At 36.0% G+C, this 18516-nt stretch overlaps 1 protein-coding gene across 4 annotated transcripts in view; it reads right to left on the bottom strand.

The window, feature by feature from the left end:
- The window catches only part of Exoc6b (exocyst complex component 6B), a 672146-nt gene that overhangs the window by 319860 nt on the left and 333770 nt on the right, over positions 1-18516 (bottom strand). For all 4 annotated transcript variants that reach the window (XM_045152123.1, XM_012951116.2, XM_045152124.1 and 1 more), the window contains 5 exons: positions 16000-16071; positions 14706-14803; positions 11832-11937; positions 10921-11030; positions 5418-5529 (listed from right to left, as the gene is read on the bottom strand). In XM_045152123.1, coding sequence (XP_045008058.1) covers positions 5418-5529; positions 10921-11030; positions 11832-11937; positions 14706-14803; positions 16000-16071 — 498 coding nt within the window. The remainder of the gene's footprint in view (positions 1-5417; positions 5530-10920; positions 11031-11831; positions 11938-14705; positions 14804-15999; positions 16072-18516) is intronic.

Genomic DNA, 18516 nt, shown 5'->3' with positions numbered 1-18516 from the left:
TACATTAGAGGCTGGAGAGATGGCTTAGAGGTTAAGGTGCTTGTCTGCCAAGCCTAAGGACCCAGGTACAATTCCTCAGTACCCACATAAGCCACATGCATGAGGCAGTACATGCATCTGAAGTTCATTTGCACTGGCATGAGGACCTGGAATGTCCATTCTCTCTCCTGATCTTCCTTTTTCATAAAAAAATAAATAATTTTTGAAGAGATACATCAATAATTCATTATATACTAAACTTAAAATTAAACCATGTAGAAGTTCTAGTTCCTAATTCTAAGGTTTAGTACAATCTTTTTATTGATAAAACTTAAATATAAACTGATTTCACACAGTCTAAGCAAGATTGTTGCTGTGAAAAAAAAGGGCTACAGGTAAACAGTACATGAGAGGCAAGCAGAACTACAGCTATCTGGCTATCAAGCTAAATTATAACAAAACAAAGCAGTAGATATTTCTTTATGGCCACCTTAAGTGCTACTTTCATCATTAAAATCCAAGTCTGAATCCTAACCTTATCATTTCTTTTTGATTACAGTAACACACACATAAATATAAACATATTGAATAATGTTTATACAGGTTGAAGTGAGGATAAGGGTTACACAGTGGTGATAGTCCTCAACTATTCTGAAATGAGATGGTCAACGAAGATCAATGACACTGATATTTGAGTAGCTATTTAGAGGGATGTTTTTCTGTGATTTATATTAAATAAATTCTTAAATTCCAATTTATACCTCAATCATTTCTATTAATAACATGCTTCAGAAGGAAGTAGAATTTCCTCTCATGTTAAAATTTTCTCTTAAACTTAACTAATACCAGGATTTCTACAGTTTTTTTTTTTAAATTTATTTATTTATTTGAGAGCGACTGACAGAGAGAGAAAGAAGCAGATAGAGAATGGTGCTCTGGGTCCTCCAGCCACTGCAAATGAACTCCAGACACGTGTGCCCCCTTGTGCATCTGGCTAACATGGGTCCTGGAGAGTAGAGCCTTGAACCAGGTCCATAGGCTTCACAGGCAAGTGCATAACCACTAGGCCATCTCTCCAGCCCAATTTCTATAGTTTGATATTTGAAAACTGGTTTTCTCTCCTGTTGTATTACCATATTTAAATGAAAAGACTTAAAATGTACCCATCCTGGAATAAATAGGATATTGTAAGAAGTGACACTTGTATACTCCCTTCAGTATCAGACTACTGAAACAATGGATCCCTAGAATGCGCTTCTCTCTCAGAAACAGAGTTCACACATTTATGACAACTTGCAAGAAACTAGAGCAAAAAGACAATGATAGCTGGGATCACACCTTGTCCAAGGCTACTTAGGTATACAGTCTTGACTTCTGCTTAAACTGGAACCTCACTCTGTCAGGAATTGGGAATCATTGGATTTCTTTGTTCTTTTTCCCAAAAAGGCCACAGTGAATAAATCTTCCTCTGCTTTTCATTATCACTTGTCTCTTCAATTGGTATATTGATGATTGATGGTCAAGTCTGGCTTATTGAGGGTAACAGGACCCAAGCTTTGACCTTAACACTCCCAGTAACAAAAAGAATAAAGTTTTAAAATTTTAAAATCTTATTGAAAAGCTTATTTAAAATTTTATTTTAAAAGAAAATCTTCAAATTTATCTAAAAGCTTAACTAAATAGTCAGTCACTGTATTCATCATCTTAAACTGAGATAACAGCATCAATGTTTCTACTAAAGAGACCGTAAGTGTATTTTAAATAATCATATATGAATAATAAATGATAAAGTATCAGGTATAACATGTGCTCAATTCATGATAACATTTCTTCCTTTTTTTTATTGACTTTTACATTTTTTGGTCTTTCAAGAAAGGGTCTCACTCTAGCCCAGGCTGACCTGGAATTCACTATGTAGTTTCAGGGTAGCCTCGAAGTCATGGCAATCCTCCTACCTCTGCCTACCAAGTGCTGGGACTAAAGGCGTGCGCCACCATGCCCAGGCCATGATAACATTTCATGATACAGGCAATTTTATTGTATCTTAAGAGAACATTTTGCTCTCGTTGTTTGGCTTCTCTCAATTAAAAAAAAAAAAATCCCACTTTTGACCAGGCATAAAAGCTCGTAACTAATCAACCAGCACTCAGGAGGCTGAAATAGAGGATCTTCATGAGAGAGGTCAGTCTGAATGACAGAGTGAATTCCAGGTCAGCTGTTACTAGAATAAGACCCTGCTTCAAAAAAATTAGTTTCTTTTTTCATTTTTGTACTAGAATTACTGTTCACCTGTTTAGACCTCCTTAAATGACACCCAGTATGCAATGCCCATTCCCTAAGATTCAGGCACTGTTCTAAATATTTAACATGTTTACTTAATCCTCACAAGAATCCTATGACATGAAAGCTATTCCCCCATTTAAAACAGAAAGTCCAGTAACTGGCCCAAAGACACAAATATTTTGAGGAGCGGCAATCTGAAACATAGACAGTGTACATGAGGATAGACATGTTCATACAGTAGCCAACTACTCTTTCTACAGATCTGGAAGAAGCACTCTGAAAAACACAGTATCTTCTGAAGGAACTAGAATCACACATTTGCCAAAAAGTATCTAAAACCGAAATGTTAATTGGTACAACAAGGAAAAGCAAAGAAGCCATGAAAAAAGTCAGAAGTCCATAATGAAGAGAAAAAAAAAATAGAACAGATATCATATAACACAAAACAAGCTAGGCAGACAGATGAGTAATTACAGGAAGTCTTAAGTCCTTAGAGAATTATCTGACATCCTGAACATTCTATGAGTTTTGTATGTTTATGAAAATTCCATTGTTTGTATTTCTGCTCCCTAACCCAAAACCATTTAGAACTAGAACAATGTCCATGTTACCATGCACTGCCTGAAAAACCCCTCTCCTTACTGACATCAAATAATTAAGTCAATATTAAAGTCAAGGCAAAAGCAAAAGTGAATCGAAGTGGAAATCTTAACCCAGATTTATGCCTCACTTCTACTATTTTTGTTAACAGTAAGACCTTGGGCAATCTCCCTGAACTTTAATGGCATCGTCTATAAAATGGGGGTAATAACACATGCCAAATCTACCTCAAATGTTACTGGACCAAATGAAAGTGTTTCTGTGACTGGGCTTTGAAGAACATATAGTGTTCCACACATGTTACCTATTAAGATGACGCTTCCAGATGTGAACTCACTTTAGTTACTTAGAAAGGATATAAAGTCTTCTCTTTCCAGAGATGAGTAGTTTATTCAAATACTCTAAGTGGTAAAGGGAGAAGTCACTTCATGTTCATCTGTACCTGTCTACAACCTAAGACCCAAAAAACTAAATGTGTGTGAATGTTCCTTCAGTTATATGCAGACACTGAAAGCAAATTTGCTCCCCAAATTTCCAATGATTTGGTAACAACCTCTAGCATTCTATGAAAGAGAATTACAATAAATTTTTTCCTTAATAAGCTCCAACTTATTCTTCTTGCTATCTGATTTCGTACAGTGCCCTGTAAAGGACAAAAGAGTAAAGAACAGTCAAGCTGAAAACTCAGACTTTTCTCTTAAGATGTTACAGTAAGCCAGTGACAAGCCACAACCAAACTAAAAAGTCTTCTGAAGTCAAAGCTGTTTCTATCAGACCACGCCATGCTGGGTTTCTTGGTTTAAAAGGGATGCTAAGAGATTATAAAATAGCATAAAAAGTGTTATATTAAAAGTTATAGGCCTAGGGGTGCAGCAAAGTGATAAGAGTGCTTGCTTAGTAAGTGTGAGGCCTGGATTAGCCCCATAGTACTGAAAGGAAAGAAAAAGAAGGGGAAAGGGGAGGGGAGAGAAGAGGAGGAAAGGAAAAGGAGAAGGGAAAAGAACAGAGAAAGTATAAGAGAGGTAAGGAAAGAAGGGAGGAAGGAAAGGAGGAAAGGGAAGGAGAAAAAGAGGAAGAAAAAGGCAGAGAGAGAGGGAAAGAAAGAAAAAGGGCAGGAGGATGGAAGGGAAGAAGAAAAGAAGAAGAAGAAGGAGGGATAAAGAAAGAAAAAATAAAGGGAGAAGGAGACAGGAAGATTTATAATCAGAAGCTGGTATTCTTAAAAGAAAAACGTTTAATCTAACAAAAACAAGATGTTCAAATTTCCCCTCCCACATCTCCATTTGTGTAGGCTTCTTGAAGATGAAAGCAGTTACCACATTTTCAGATGAATAAAAGCAACACATGATATCTCTCCCCTAGGCATTAAGAAGGAAACCAGAGACTGAAGAAGATCCTAAATCTTATCTAAGGTGACAAAAAAAATTGATTATGAGGGAAGCTCAATTGATGCCAATGTCCTATCACTTAATATAGTTTGATCGTAATGCAGTGGAAGAAGTAGAGCTCACCTGGCTTCCAGCTGTCTTTGTGTATAGTCATCATCATTAACCATTCACTGAATTTTCACCATAATCTTTGACAGCATAGACTTACAAATGCCCATTTTTCCTACAGCAACTGACATTGAAACTGTACCACCTCCTAAACAAAACAGATGGCCAGCAGCCTTCTCTTTTCCTGAGTAAAAAAAAATTCCTATAAGCTCTCACTTTTGGTACATTAACTCTAGTGAATTCCAGATCTAGGCTACCAGGAAATTCAGAGTTTCAAAAACAAAAGAAAACTTCATAGTTCTCCAAATTTTAGGACTTTATAGCAATGGGTAAAATATTCAGTTTATACAATTTTCTCAACATACAATGTCTCTCCCAAGAGACATAGCAAAAACAGAGGTAAAGTCAAACACAGGCCAAGAGGCTTGGGTACCAATATCCCTGGTATTAATAACTGATAAAGGAAGAGCTGGATAGATGGCATAGCGGTTAAGGCCCTTGCCTACAAAGCCAAAGGACCTAGGTTCGATTCCCCAGGGCCCATATAAGCCAGATGTACAAGGTGGCACATGCATCTGGAGTTTGTTTGCAATGGCTGGAGGCCCTTGCATGCCCATTCTCTATCTGTCTCTCACTCCTTCAAATAAATAAATAAAAGAAGAATATTTAAAAATAATTGATACAGGAAATGTAATTTCGTACTTTACATTGTAAATGTAACCATTATTTTGTATAAATATTTAATGCCTACTATATTTTTCCATCAAAACTTTTCTTATATGATTAGTGGTAAGACCAATAGAAGAAAAAGCTAGTTAATCTAATGAAATCAATGAAAGGGGAAATAACTTCTTAGGAGACAGATTATAGTTCTCAAAAATGCCCAATAAAAAACAATAGATTTTATTCTGTACTTTCAATACTCTATCAGAACCTATCAGACCAAAACATAACATTAGAGAGGAGCATGACTATGTATGTTAGTAGCCTCTATACCTCAATAAGGCCAAGACAAATCAGGGAGAGTAGCATGGCTACCTGCATTAACAGTGACTTTACCTCAGTAAGGCCAATATTTTTTCTTTTGATAACATTTTGTAGAGAATTGCTTAGAGTCCTGGTCAGTAGAAGATTTGTAGATTTACGAATCATGTCATCAACTTCAGTGGAACTAAAAAAGAAATGATAAAAGTCAGCTTGACTGTTCTTTACTCTTCTGTCCTTTACAGGGCACTGTACAAAATCAGATAACAAGAACAATAAGTTGGAATTTATTAAGGAAAATGATACTAGGTACAACTTGGGCAAGCAAGCAAATTGCTAATGGAGCTTGTAGTAATAATAGCATTAGTTGTAATAGCAGAGCAGCAATAGTAGTAGTGGTGATGGCTGTAGTTGTGGCAACAACAAATATTTATTGTGTGTCAGAAAACATACTGAACACTTTAATACACTCAGATTTTATCCAGCTAAAGTCTTCCTCGGCCTTCATTCTTAAAAAGTATTTTACTGACCACACAATTCTAGATTTTTTTCCTTTGAACATATTGAGTTCTATCCCTTGCCTCTGGCTTGCATCCCTTCAGAGAAGTCTGCAGGAATAGTAATGATATCTTCATTATTGCTTATTTTTCTGAATGCCATCTAGACATTCTCTTCCCACTTCATTTTCACCAGCTTGAACATATCATTAAATACTTTGTTCTAGTTACTATTGTGTCTGTAGAATGGAATTCTCAAAATCAGGACTTTCTACTTTGATAGCTTTTATTACTTTTGGAATATTGTTAATTATGCCCTAATCTTAAAATATTTATTCTTCTTGTTTCTGTCTTCTCCATCTTGGATCTACTAATTAAATCTTCAGTACTTTGTTCTATTTGTTTCACATTCCATCTTCTTTGTGGTACTGCAGATTAAACCCAAGAGCCCTTACACATATTTATCAAGCCTCTACCACTCAACAGCTCCCCAAATCTTAGCTTTTTCTCTCTTTGTGTCAGTTTGCATAACGTCTACTGACCTCTCTTTAAGTTCATGAGTTATGTTGCCAGCTATGTCAAGTCTACAGAAGAATTCGCTCAAAACAATTCTTTACCTCTAAGAATTTCTATGATGTACATTTGTCTGCTAAAAGTCTCTATATGTTCCTCCGTGTGATGTTTTTAAGAAGCTAAATGATGTTCTAATCATTTGGTCATCTCAACTTGGCAATAAGGTTGCTTCAGATATTTTCATATATTTCATATTTTCAAATGATAGCTGGATGTCTAATGCAAACAGCTGAGGCGAAAATAAACCATATCTGTGCTTGGAAATGAACACTCCTTTTTCAGCTGAGCCATTAGTGTGGCAGTCAAGTCAAGGTCAATAGGAATTAAATTGCACTGAATTGAGTGTGTATTTTTGATTACTGTAGTTATGTTCAGTATCTCAGAAATTTTATATTCCTTCAATGTGAGAAGTAGCCTACTACAGGTACTAGAGTCCCAAAAGGATTTTCCCTCTATAGTGCTTCTCTTCTTTCCAGTTTTCAGCTGCCTCTATATGCCTCCAGCAGAGAAGTGCTCTTTCTCTACACTCTAAGCCCCACTGTCCAGTGCCACTTCTTGCTAGGCTAGGAGTGGGGTCAATGGGCTGTGTTATGCCTCACTCTAAGAAGCAGCCTGATGCTCACTGGGCTTGTTCTGCCCTTCTTTCCATAGTAGAAAACCTCTGATAGCACAAGCTCTATGTTCTGCTCTTTGTCCAGGTTAGAAAGCTTTGTTGTTAATCCTTCCAGGAGTAACAATAACTCTTTCACAATTCCCTGAACAGAGATAGAGGGTTTTGTTGTTGCTGTTGTTTCCTAGTAGCACAAAGAATTTGAGTCTATAAGAGAAAAGGAGTTAAGTAAGTGAAGAAAAAGGACTTTTGTTGTTTCTTTACAGCAGTGGCTTATGGCTTATACCGTCTACACACTTGCAAATTATCAGTGATCCTTGCTGAACCCCACAGCCCACAATTATTCCATGAACACACAGAAAAGAACAGATAGTGACCAGAAGTGTCTCCTGGGTCTAAGGCTTCCAACTAGGAGTGTAACACTGTGGGTTGTGAGGAAATCAGAAAGATTGTAGCTGATTTTCTCATGCTCACTCATAGAGTAGTCAGAAATGTGTGCATTCTGTCTCTCCGTAAGAGGGACCAGTCCCATCTTAGGTTTGGAGTACTCAGTAGTCCTGTGACTTCAGCTCTTTGGGAAATTCCAGAAGTTAGAAATTTTTAACTTACTTTGTCTTATACTTATTATTAGAGAAAAGGAAATGTTCTTTATGGTTTGTTATATGTAGAACAAATTGGAAATAACTCACAGCAATCTGAGAGAAATAGAGACAGGGAAAAAGAGAGAAAGAACACAAACAAATGACAAGGTGAGTGCTTCTGGCCATGGCAGGTGTCTCAAGCCTCAATTCTAGCTCCATTGTGAGCATCAAGGAAACTATATTTACATTTTTAAAAATAAATATTTTATTTTATTTATTTGAGAGAGAGAGAGAGAAAGAAAGAAGAAGAGAAAGAGAGAGAATGGGTGTGCCAGGGCATCTAGCCCTGCCAACGAACTCCAGCCACATGTGCCATCTTGTGAATCTGGCTTACATGGGTCCTGGGGAATCAAACCTGGGTCCTTTGGCTTTCCAGGCAAGTGCCTTAACCACTAAGCCATCTCGCCAGCCCTCTATTCACATTTTAAAAAAAAAAAAAAGATGAAAGGGGGAAAACCAAATTTAAAAATAATGCACAATTACTCTATGGCAGAACTTGGGATCTTTTATACTTTCATGTATTTTTTTTCCTTTTTAATGCTATTTTATACCCCAAAATTCTTTATAAATATCTAGCTTCATAATGGGCAAATGCACATACTGTATTTTTTAAAGTAACATGCAAATGCTAGAACATCATTTTTATTATGGAGTATCATTTATATGCTATTCAAAATGTTTTCAAAAAGACAGAGTTCTGTGTCCTCAAAATTCATGCAATTATACAGTTCATCATTTGCAATGATATTCAGCAATTTCTATCCACATAAAAGAATTTATTATTTTTTTCAAGGAAGGGTTTCACTCTAGCCCAGGCCAGCCTCAACTTCACAATAATAATCTTCCTACCTCTGCCTGCCAAGTGCTGGTATTAAAGGCATGTGCCAACACACCTGGAGAAGAAAATGATTCTTATAGGAAAAAAAAATTTTTCAGTTTCATTTTAAGATAATTTCCCTTAAAATTATATAGAAAATCTCAACTTAGGGTAGGACAGATGGCTTAGTAGTTAAGGCACTTGCCTGCAAAGCCAAAGAAAGGACCCAGGTTCGATCCCCCAGGACCCAAATAAGCCAGATGCACAAGGTGGCACATGCATCTGGAGTTTATTTGCAGTGGCCGGGTACACTGGCATTCATTCTCTCCCCGCCTCCGCCACCAATCTCTCAAATAAATAAGTAAATAAAAATAAAATATTTTTAAAAATCTCAATCTTCTGCTTCTCTTATTTTGGGAATGTATTTAAAAGAGTGTGTGTTTTTTTGTGTGCCATGCTGACCCTATTGCAAGACAGCAATGATTGAAAAATATGACCTCTGACACTCCAGGCTACAAAGTAAACATAATCTGGGATAGAAGACAGTAAGTATAAAACAAATAGTAAAAGCAATCATAAAATACTTCCTAGAGTTGACTATTTAATTTAAATTACCAATGTGAAACACATCACAGAGTTTCTAATGAAAAATTTCATATGACCCAGGTGTGCTTATGCACACCTTTAATCCCAGCACTTGGGAGGCAGAAGGATCACTGTAGGTTCAAGGCCAGCCTAAGATTACATAGTAAACTCCAGGTCAGTGGGCTAAAGAAAGACACTACCTCAAAGGAAAAAACATGTATTCAAGTAAGAAAATAGTATCTAAATAATTTATCCACAATATCCCATCATATTGCCTTTGGACCAAGAAGTACATTACAAAAGGCCATTCTGCAAGGAAATTGTAATCTACAAGCACTAACATGCATGCATCACTCTCTCTCTCTCTCTCTCTCTCTCTCCCTCTCTCTCTCTCTCTCTCTCTCTCTCTTTCTCTCTCTCTCACGACTCAGGTTAGGTAAGAGTCATCCCTCATGATATTCTGTATATCTGTACTTGGAGCACTTACTGTTTAATTCTTCAATTAGGCTAAATCCTTCTTGAAGATAAAGGCCATACTTTGAACACCTTAATGTGTTCGATTCTATACAGCATCAACTACAAATCTGCCAAAATATATTATGACAAAAACAATCAATGATCAAGGAAATGGGGCTGCAGTAGAGACGGACACACAAATAGAGCAAGAATCATTTTTCCAGAAGGTTTATCTGCTGCTCCTTTCTGGTTGTAAAATTTCAAGTAAATGTTAAAAATGGTGTGATAAACTATAATTTGCCATTGGATTCTCATTAATAGAATGTGCTAAAATATGCAAGACAGGGGTAGAGAGATGGTTCAACAGCTGGTTCCTTACAAAGCCTGATGGCCCAGGTTCAATTCCCCAGTACCCATGTGTGGTGGTTTGATTCAGGCGTCCCCCATAAAGTCAGGTGTTCTGAATGCTAAGTTCCCAGTTGACGGAGATTTGGGAATTAATGCCTCGTGGAGGGAGTGTATTGTTGGGAGTGGGCTTATGGGTGTTATAGCCAGTTTCCAAAGACCAGTGTTTGGCACACACTCCTGTCCTTGTTGTCCACCTTATATTGGCTAAGGGGTGATGTCCACCCTCTGCTCATGCCATCATTTTCCCTTGCCATTGTGGAGCTTCTCCTTAAGCCTGTAAGCCAAAATAAACCTCTTTGTTCCAGAAGTTGCTCTTGGTGGGTGATTTCTACCAGCAATGCAGACCTGACTGCAACACCATGTAAAGTCAGATGTGCAAAGTAGTACATGCATCTGGAGTTCATTTGCAGTGGCAGGAGGCCCTGGCACATCCAAACTCAAAATCTCTCTGCTGCTTCTCTTCCTCTCTCTCTCTCTCTCAAATAAATAAATGAAAATACAACATAATTTTTCTCTGTGTATGACTGTGTTTATGTGTAAGGTGTATCTGTGGCTATATGAGCATGTGCATGTCATGAAACACATGTGGAGGTCAAAGGACAACCCAAGTGTATTGGTCCTCACCTTCTTCATTGTTTGAGACCAGGTATCTCTTGTTTGCCACTGTGAATGACAGATTAGAACTCCTCTTCCCATTGCTATTAACATGATGGTATTACAGATGTATGTATGGACTGCTTGCAAGAAGCTTTCCACGGGCTCTGTGATCTGAAGGACAGTCATCAGCCTTGGACAGCAAGTACTTTTAGACACTAAGTCATCTCCTTAGCCCCATAAGTTTTAAATATTATTCAAACTTGCCTACTTTTTCCTTTCGCCATAACTGTCAAAATTAAAGCAGTGCTATGCAGTCAAGGGCTAACCTAAGACTCTGAAAATGACAGCTAAGGAAAGAGTAGCATTTTTAGCATTGGTTTGTTTCATACTATACCTTAGATGAAGGTCTTCTGAAAACTTCAGGCAAGCGTAGATAAATTCTTTAATTTGGTTATAAACTTTTGGCACAAATTCAGAGAAAGGAAACTTTTTTGGGAATGGTTGCTGTAAATGCAAGAATTATTGAAAGCAAGTCACAAACTTATATTGAAGATACAAGCTATTTAAAAATATAGAAGGAACCTTCTTCAACTTTGTGAACTATCTGCTTTAACAATCTAAACTTTATATAATTGTCTCCCAAAGATTATTGATACTCAACACAATAAGATGGGTTTAAATAAAGCAATAATCTAAATATCCTTTACTATGTGATAAGCTAAACAAACTGTACCACATTGTCAGAAATAAAAAGGAATAAACTATTGATAACTACAACCACTTGAATAAATCTCAAAAGCATCCTAGTCAAAGAAGTCAGTCTCAAAGGTTACATACTGTGTGATTCCAAGTTTAAGGTACTTTGTGAACAGGTGAAGTACATGTGGTAACCACAGACTAAAGATTAGGGGAGGGTCTAACTGGAAAGGGTCAATATACAGAAAATTTGGAGGATGACAAGGCTTCTGTGCAATATTGCTGACAATAGAGAAATAATTCACTGAACTATCAAAACTAATAGAATTATATCCCCAAAGAGTAAAAGTAAAGATTTCAAAATGTAAGCCACACTATAATACTCCAGCAATCCTCCAAAACCTTCAGAAATGCTAAGACCCACAAAGCCATTTACTAAGTCCCCAAATGGGTAATTCTTTTCATCTAAAAATCAGCAAAAATCTTTCTGAAGATGTTTTAAAATTCTAACCTAATGAGCTGAATGTTACTATTTTCAATGAAATTTATCTAATGAATGCATATAAGGATACCAAAAATGGAGAGAATTTTATTTTCAGTATTTCTTACCTTTTCAAGCTCTGTATCTTGAAATGGGAATTGTCCTACAAGCTTTTTATATATTTCTTCACTTGTTACAGGTATGGGACTATAGTTGTCAGAATCAAGTATGTTTCTGGAAGGAAAAATAATAGAAAGAAAGAATGAAGGGAGGGAGGGGAAAAAGAGAGGCTGTGAGGGGGATGGTGAGTTAAACAGACTTTTCAGAGGAACTTGAATGACCTTTATTTATATTTACATCTATAAAACAGAAATTCAAATAAACACATTCTAGTCAGTGCTATATTTCTTCTACAATTTGGTTATTTTGATTGGATAAAGCCATATATTTTTAGAAAGAAATAAAGAAAACATTACTGTGAAACAAGGAAGATAGCTAAAACTTGATCTCCTACTATTTGTGATTTATAAGTGGGGCAGAAAACTTAAAGCAAGTGATAAGTAATCCAGGAAAAATGTGTAAAATACACAGCTTGTTACAGTTCATTTTAGTAAGACACATTTGATAATTGTTTTGTAAATACTGTACTACTGTTGCAATCAGGTTTGCATTGCTGGTAGAAATCACCCAACTAAAAGCAACTTGTGGGAAAAAGAGGTTTATTTTGGCTTATAGGCTCAAGGGGGAAGCTCCATGATGGCAGGGGGAAATGATGGCATGAACAGAGGGTGGACATCACCCTCTGGCCAACATAAGGTGGACAACAAGGACAGAAGAGTGTGCCAAACACAGGCAAGGGGACACTGGCTATAATAGCCATAAGCCCATCCCGAATAACACACTGCCTCCAAGAGGTGTTAATTCCCAAATCTCTATCAGCTGGGAACCTAGCATTCAGAATACCTAAATTTATGAGAGACACCTGAATCAAACCACCACAACTAGATATTCTATTTTAACTTTTGGAATTAGCAGACAGGAAGATCAACTTCTATAATAAATGTAAATAATGGCCATTTACTTAATCTACTGTTTTGTATTAACCCCAAGCTTCTATCATCCATAGGGTCACCCTCCTTAACCAGATTAAAAGTTTGCTAAAAGCTAGAACAATTCTACCAAAATTCAAAGAGAAATTCACTAAATGCCCAAATGGCTGCAGATAGACTACTTATAGCTATAACCCTCCCATAAAAACAATTATCACGATTAGGTAAACTTGGATTCTGGAAATATAACATTTACATTAACATAAGGATGAGCTGGCCTATGTAACAATCAAGGTCAGGTTCATGCACTGTGCAAAGTAAGATTGAAAGAAGCAAGTATAAGCACAGAAACTTGAAAATGGGATGGGCTGATGAGGAAAAGGAATCATGCAATAGACCACAAGACTGTAATCTGAAGGAGTACACTGGAACTATGATGGGAATTTACTGAGTCTGTTCAGAGCATTAATCCTTGTGCTATGAACGTGGAAGTTTTTATGCATTTTAGTGTCATCTTCAGTTTCTTTCTTCAGTGCCTTACAGATTTCAATGTAAAGGTCTTTTTACTTCCTGGGTTAGATTTATTCCTATAGTGTTGTTTATTCCTCAAGGCTACTATGAATGATGAAGGACATTATTTTCCCAATTTTGATCTCAGCATGTTTGTTGAGGGGAAAAGTTACTGAAAGTGGTAAGTTGATTTTATGTCCCAGTACTTCCCTGAATGTGTTTATCATTTCTCAGACGTTTCTGGAGGAGTCTTTAGGGTATTATAAGTATAGGATCATGTCATTTGCAAATGAAAATACTTTAACCTCTTACTATTTTTAATTCTTGTATTTTGTTCTCTTGCCATATTATTCTGGCTATTACTGCAAGCACTGTATTGAACAAAAATACAAAGAATAAAACCCTTTATGTCATTGCTGATTTTAGAGGACAGATTTTTTTGTTTTCTTGTTTTGTTTTTTTTTTTGGTTTGTCGAGGTGGGGTCTCACTCTAGCCCAGGCTGACCTGGATTTCACTATGTAATCTCAGGATGTCCTTGAATTCATGGCAATCCTCCTACCTCTGCCTTCAAACACTAGGATTAAAGGTGTGTGCCACCATGCCTGGCAAGATGACAGATTTTTCAGAGAGATTTGACTGAGCTAGAATGCATGGGGTTTGCACCAAGAAAATGGTCCAAAGAGACTTTTCTGTGAGGGAGACTGAAGTTTCTCTTAACTTTCTTATTATTGTAAGCATGTTGTAATAACTATTTGAAGAGTTTGCTTCAAATATTGGACTATAATAAGCCACTTCTCTGGTGTGCAAAAAAAAAAAAAAAAGAGTGACAACATGATTCCTCAAAACAGGTTTACTAAAACCAGGCTCAGAGATGCACATCTTTATATCCCAACACTTGGGAAGTGGAGGCAGGATGTCAGGAGTTCAAGGTAGTGACCCTAAGTAGCCAGTTGGAGGCCAGCCCTGGCTACATAAGACATTTCTCAAATAAATATTAAAGCTTCCTAAAAGCTCAAATTATTCAAAATGACTCAATTGCCATTAACAAGTAAGTAAGTAATAAACTAGATATTATCCTCAGAAAGCACCAAAAAAAACAGAATAAGAAGATACAAGTTGATCTGGACAGTATGAACCAATAAATCTGAAAAAATTCCAAGGAAACAAAAATGCCAAAGTAGGGTATGGAACTTCCCAGTACACCAGATACTCACAATGGATATTTTGGGAACATCATTTTGTATCTCATTACAATTCACTTGAATTCTAGATCATAAACTGGAATAGACAGAAAAACACACTAAGTATAATGGTGTACAACTCTAGTTCCAGAAAAATGTAAGTAAGCCATGTGTCCTTGGTGCTCATTGCATCTGAAAAAGCTATCCATTATGTGTGTACACATTGCACAGGAAGATATATACATGACCACAAGTTCTCACCTGAAAATGCCTGCCCACTTCTTCAGCAGAGTCTCACTATACTGGTCTCTGATTTCTAACAGCATGTCAAACAGCTGGTTGACAGGAAACCCATACACCTGAAATTTTAAAAAAAAAGGTTCATTTTCTATAGTGACTTTTAAAATAAACAACATAAATGAGATAAAGCAATAAAAAACAGGTTTTTTGACAATTTATATAAAACCATGATCATAGAATCTTTCATTTTTATCTAATATCTAGTGTTTAGCTCTCAAAAACTAAAATATACATGTCAAAATGTGAAACCCAATCAGAAAAAAAGAGGGAAATAATAATAATTTAAATCAACATATACTATCAGCCAGGTTTACTATACAGCACGTACAATCTTCAGAAAAAGGGACAGTACAGATGCTACCAGTTTCACCAATGTCTAATGCTACCCCAGTGAATAGTATTAAATAGCTTAAAACAACTGTCATTATTTAGGATGATAGTTATACAAACTACAAAATCACTCAGGAACCATGTTAAATTAGGAGTGAAGGAATAATTTAGCAAGTGATTCAAATAATTGATTTTATCTGCAAGAAAAAGTGTTAATTGTTTATGATAACAAAGGATCAGGGTGAAGCCTTGAGCATGCTATAAAGAGATAAAAATGGGAGCTGGAGAGATGGTTTGGCAGTTAAGGCAATTGTCTGACGAGGCTAAGGACCAAGGTTCAATTCTCCAGTGCCCACATAAACCAGACGCACATGGTGGCACATGAATCTGGAGTTTGTTTGGAGTGGCTAGAGGTCCTGGCATGCCCATTCTCTCTCTCTCTCTCAAGTAAATAAAAATAAAAAATTATTTTTAAAAAAGAATGCTGGGCGTGGTGGCGCACGCCTTTAATTCCAGCACTCGGGAGGCAAAGGTAGGAGGATTGCCAAGAGTTTGAGGATACCCTGAGACTACATAGTGAATTCCAGGTCAGCCTGAGCCAGAGTGAGACCCTACCTCGAACACACCCCCTGCCCCGCAAAAAGATAAAAATGATCTAGCTCTAAGAAAAGAATAATCCAGAAAAATGAGGGGCTCTCACTCCCTCCTGCCTTCCACATGGCAGAAGCTCACTGTACTTCCTTCTTGTTCCTTCTCTTAAGTGTAATAAAGTCTCTCTAAACCTTAAAAAAAAAGAAAGTAAGTAAGTAAGTAAAGACAAAGAAAAGAAAAAGGTGTTACCTAAGCTTCTGAAGACAATAAAAAGACTTACGGCTAATGAAATACTACTCTAGACAAACAGAGGGGGAAAAAAAAAATCACATACCTGAAGGGTATCAGCAAAAAGCACAATGAGGTTCTTCAAGTCTAGCACAAGGTTTGGATCAGAACAGTAAGACTAAAAGAAAGAAAAATCAAAGAGAGAAAAATATTTTATAAAAAACACAACAGGAGTTTTACTCATCAAACTATTTAATGTCTACCTGGTTGGGGGTATTTACAGAGTCTAGCCATCCCATCCCCTGGGAAGCTTCAGGGTCAGTTAGGGAAGAGCTGAGTAGAGAGAGTTCAGTATCCATGATTTATGTTTTCTGCATGTATTTGTACGTGTGTATGTGTGTGTGTGTGTGTCTATGTGTTGTGCATGTCCCAAGTGCATGCATGCAGAGGCCAGAAGAGAACAACTGTCCTTGTATTGCTCACCTATGTATTTCTTTCCTTGACATGGGGTGTCTCCTTCAACCTTCAGATGGTGACTGTCAATATGACCCAAAGACACTGATTTCCACCTGCCACGGGCTTGGATTACATTTGTGTGTGGCTAGGCCAAGCTTTCTCCTTGCATTCATTTTAAGTCATCTATGGTCTAAGAGACCATTGCTTAAGGAACAAGTGCTCCAAAGCACTGAGCCATCTCCCTAGATCTGACAATTTACATTTTTAACATTTAGTAATTTTTTAAAAATATACTTTGAAACTCCAGTTAACAAAGAATTTATATATATACATATATATGTATGTATGTATGTATATACATATATATATATATACATATATATATATATGCACACACACACATACATACACACACACACACACATATATGTATATTCTTTATATTAAAACATTATATAAACCTTATATTCAAACATTGTACAGTAACCTAACTAAAAATGGAACACATGAAACTAGAGGAAGGAAAGACAAATAAATCATGGTTAATTATATAAAAAATTAAGTTAAACGCAGAAACTAATGACACAGAAAGATGAAACATTTGACTATTTAAGCCCAAAGTCCAAGAGAAACTTAAAATAAGTAACATACACAGATCTTAGGAAAGTCTGATTAAATAATAAAAAACTGATATTAAATAATACAAAGAATACAAAAACTAGATATGCAAAGAAAAATTACAAATAAGGCCCATCTATAACCTCCTCTCTACAAAGCTGAAATCATAGCTGATATGGAAGCCCTTTTACAGTGACAGCCTAAGAAAATGTATACTACTACTTTATAAGTTTACTGAATTTTGGTACCTTGTTCTATATTTAAACTTGGTTTCTGGAAAAGGTGCATGGGTTTTCCCACAATGATAGGGTATTTAGTCTCTGTCATGATAAAAAGCTTGTATTTCTTGTGAAGAGCTCTTATCTTTTTGGTGAATGAAAACTAACAATAAAAATACCACTTTATTCTTCTATTTGAAGCTCTTCAACATCACATTTGCCTTCTAGTACATGGTAATTTTTTTTTTTTTGCTTCTATTTTAAAACTTTGTAGGACTCTTAATATTCTAACTCTAACATTTTCTGGAATTATTGACATAAGTAAGCCAACATAAGCCATGGAACTTTAAATTTTCTATTGACATGCTTTTTTTCTTTTTACCAAGTATTTTTTCATGTTTGTTAGTGGATTAACACTTTTGAATTGTCCTGTAATGGTTAATAAATTACTTTTCTGCCTCCTGGTTACTTAAAATGTTGTAGAATTTTCATTAAATACTTTCTGTATATGATGACTCAATGTCTTTAAGTATAATTAAAGCAATAGACACTATATATAGGCTAAATATTTGTTCATTAATTAACTTGGATTTATCGATGAATGACATTCACATATGCACATATTTGCTGTCATTTATACTGCCTGTCACTCAATGTATCTTTTCTACTTTAAGAATCTGATCTTTTTTCACTAATGAGAAATTTCTTTCTGTTATCCTATTATTATAGTTCCTTCATTTGAAACTGATTTTTCTTTCTCAGTCTCAATCAGATATATCAAAAGTCTAAATATATCCATTTTTTAGCTTTCTGTTCACATTTTCCCTTACCTGTGTCTCTGCCCTATATTTTATAATACACATTTTCCTTGACTTTAAAATGTACAGTTTTATTCACATAATCTTTGAATTCTATTTCTCTCATAGTCATAAATTTTCAAGGAGACAATTTATCTTGAATTCAAATTTTCTTTGGATTCTTTCCATCATTTCTTTCTGTTCTTTATTTCTTGAAGTTATGAATATCATACACAAAATTAGTAAAACCTTTATTTATTTTCCAGAACCTCTCAGATCCCCCCCCACCCTAATTACAACCTCATTACTCACCATTCAAGAAAAGAGCATTTTCACTTTCATGTGAATCATCCCCATGTCTTCCCTTAATTTTTCACTGCTACTTTAGGTAGAAGGTAATTTTTAGAGCAATTTGAACATCTTGGCTCTTGTACTTGGGCTTAAGATTATCATACATCAGATCATAAAGTGAGAGTCCCCTTGTCAATACTAACACTACTGAAATTTTGACAGGCATTAAATTAAATCTATAAA

Source organism: Jaculus jaculus, chromosome 6 (genome assembly GCF_020740685.1).
Source record: "Jaculus jaculus isolate mJacJac1 chromosome 6, mJacJac1.mat.Y.cur, whole genome shotgun sequence".
Taxonomy (NCBI): Eukaryota; Metazoa; Chordata; class Mammalia; order Rodentia; family Dipodidae; genus Jaculus; species Jaculus jaculus.
This window is presented reverse-complemented; position numbering and strand designations above follow the sequence as displayed.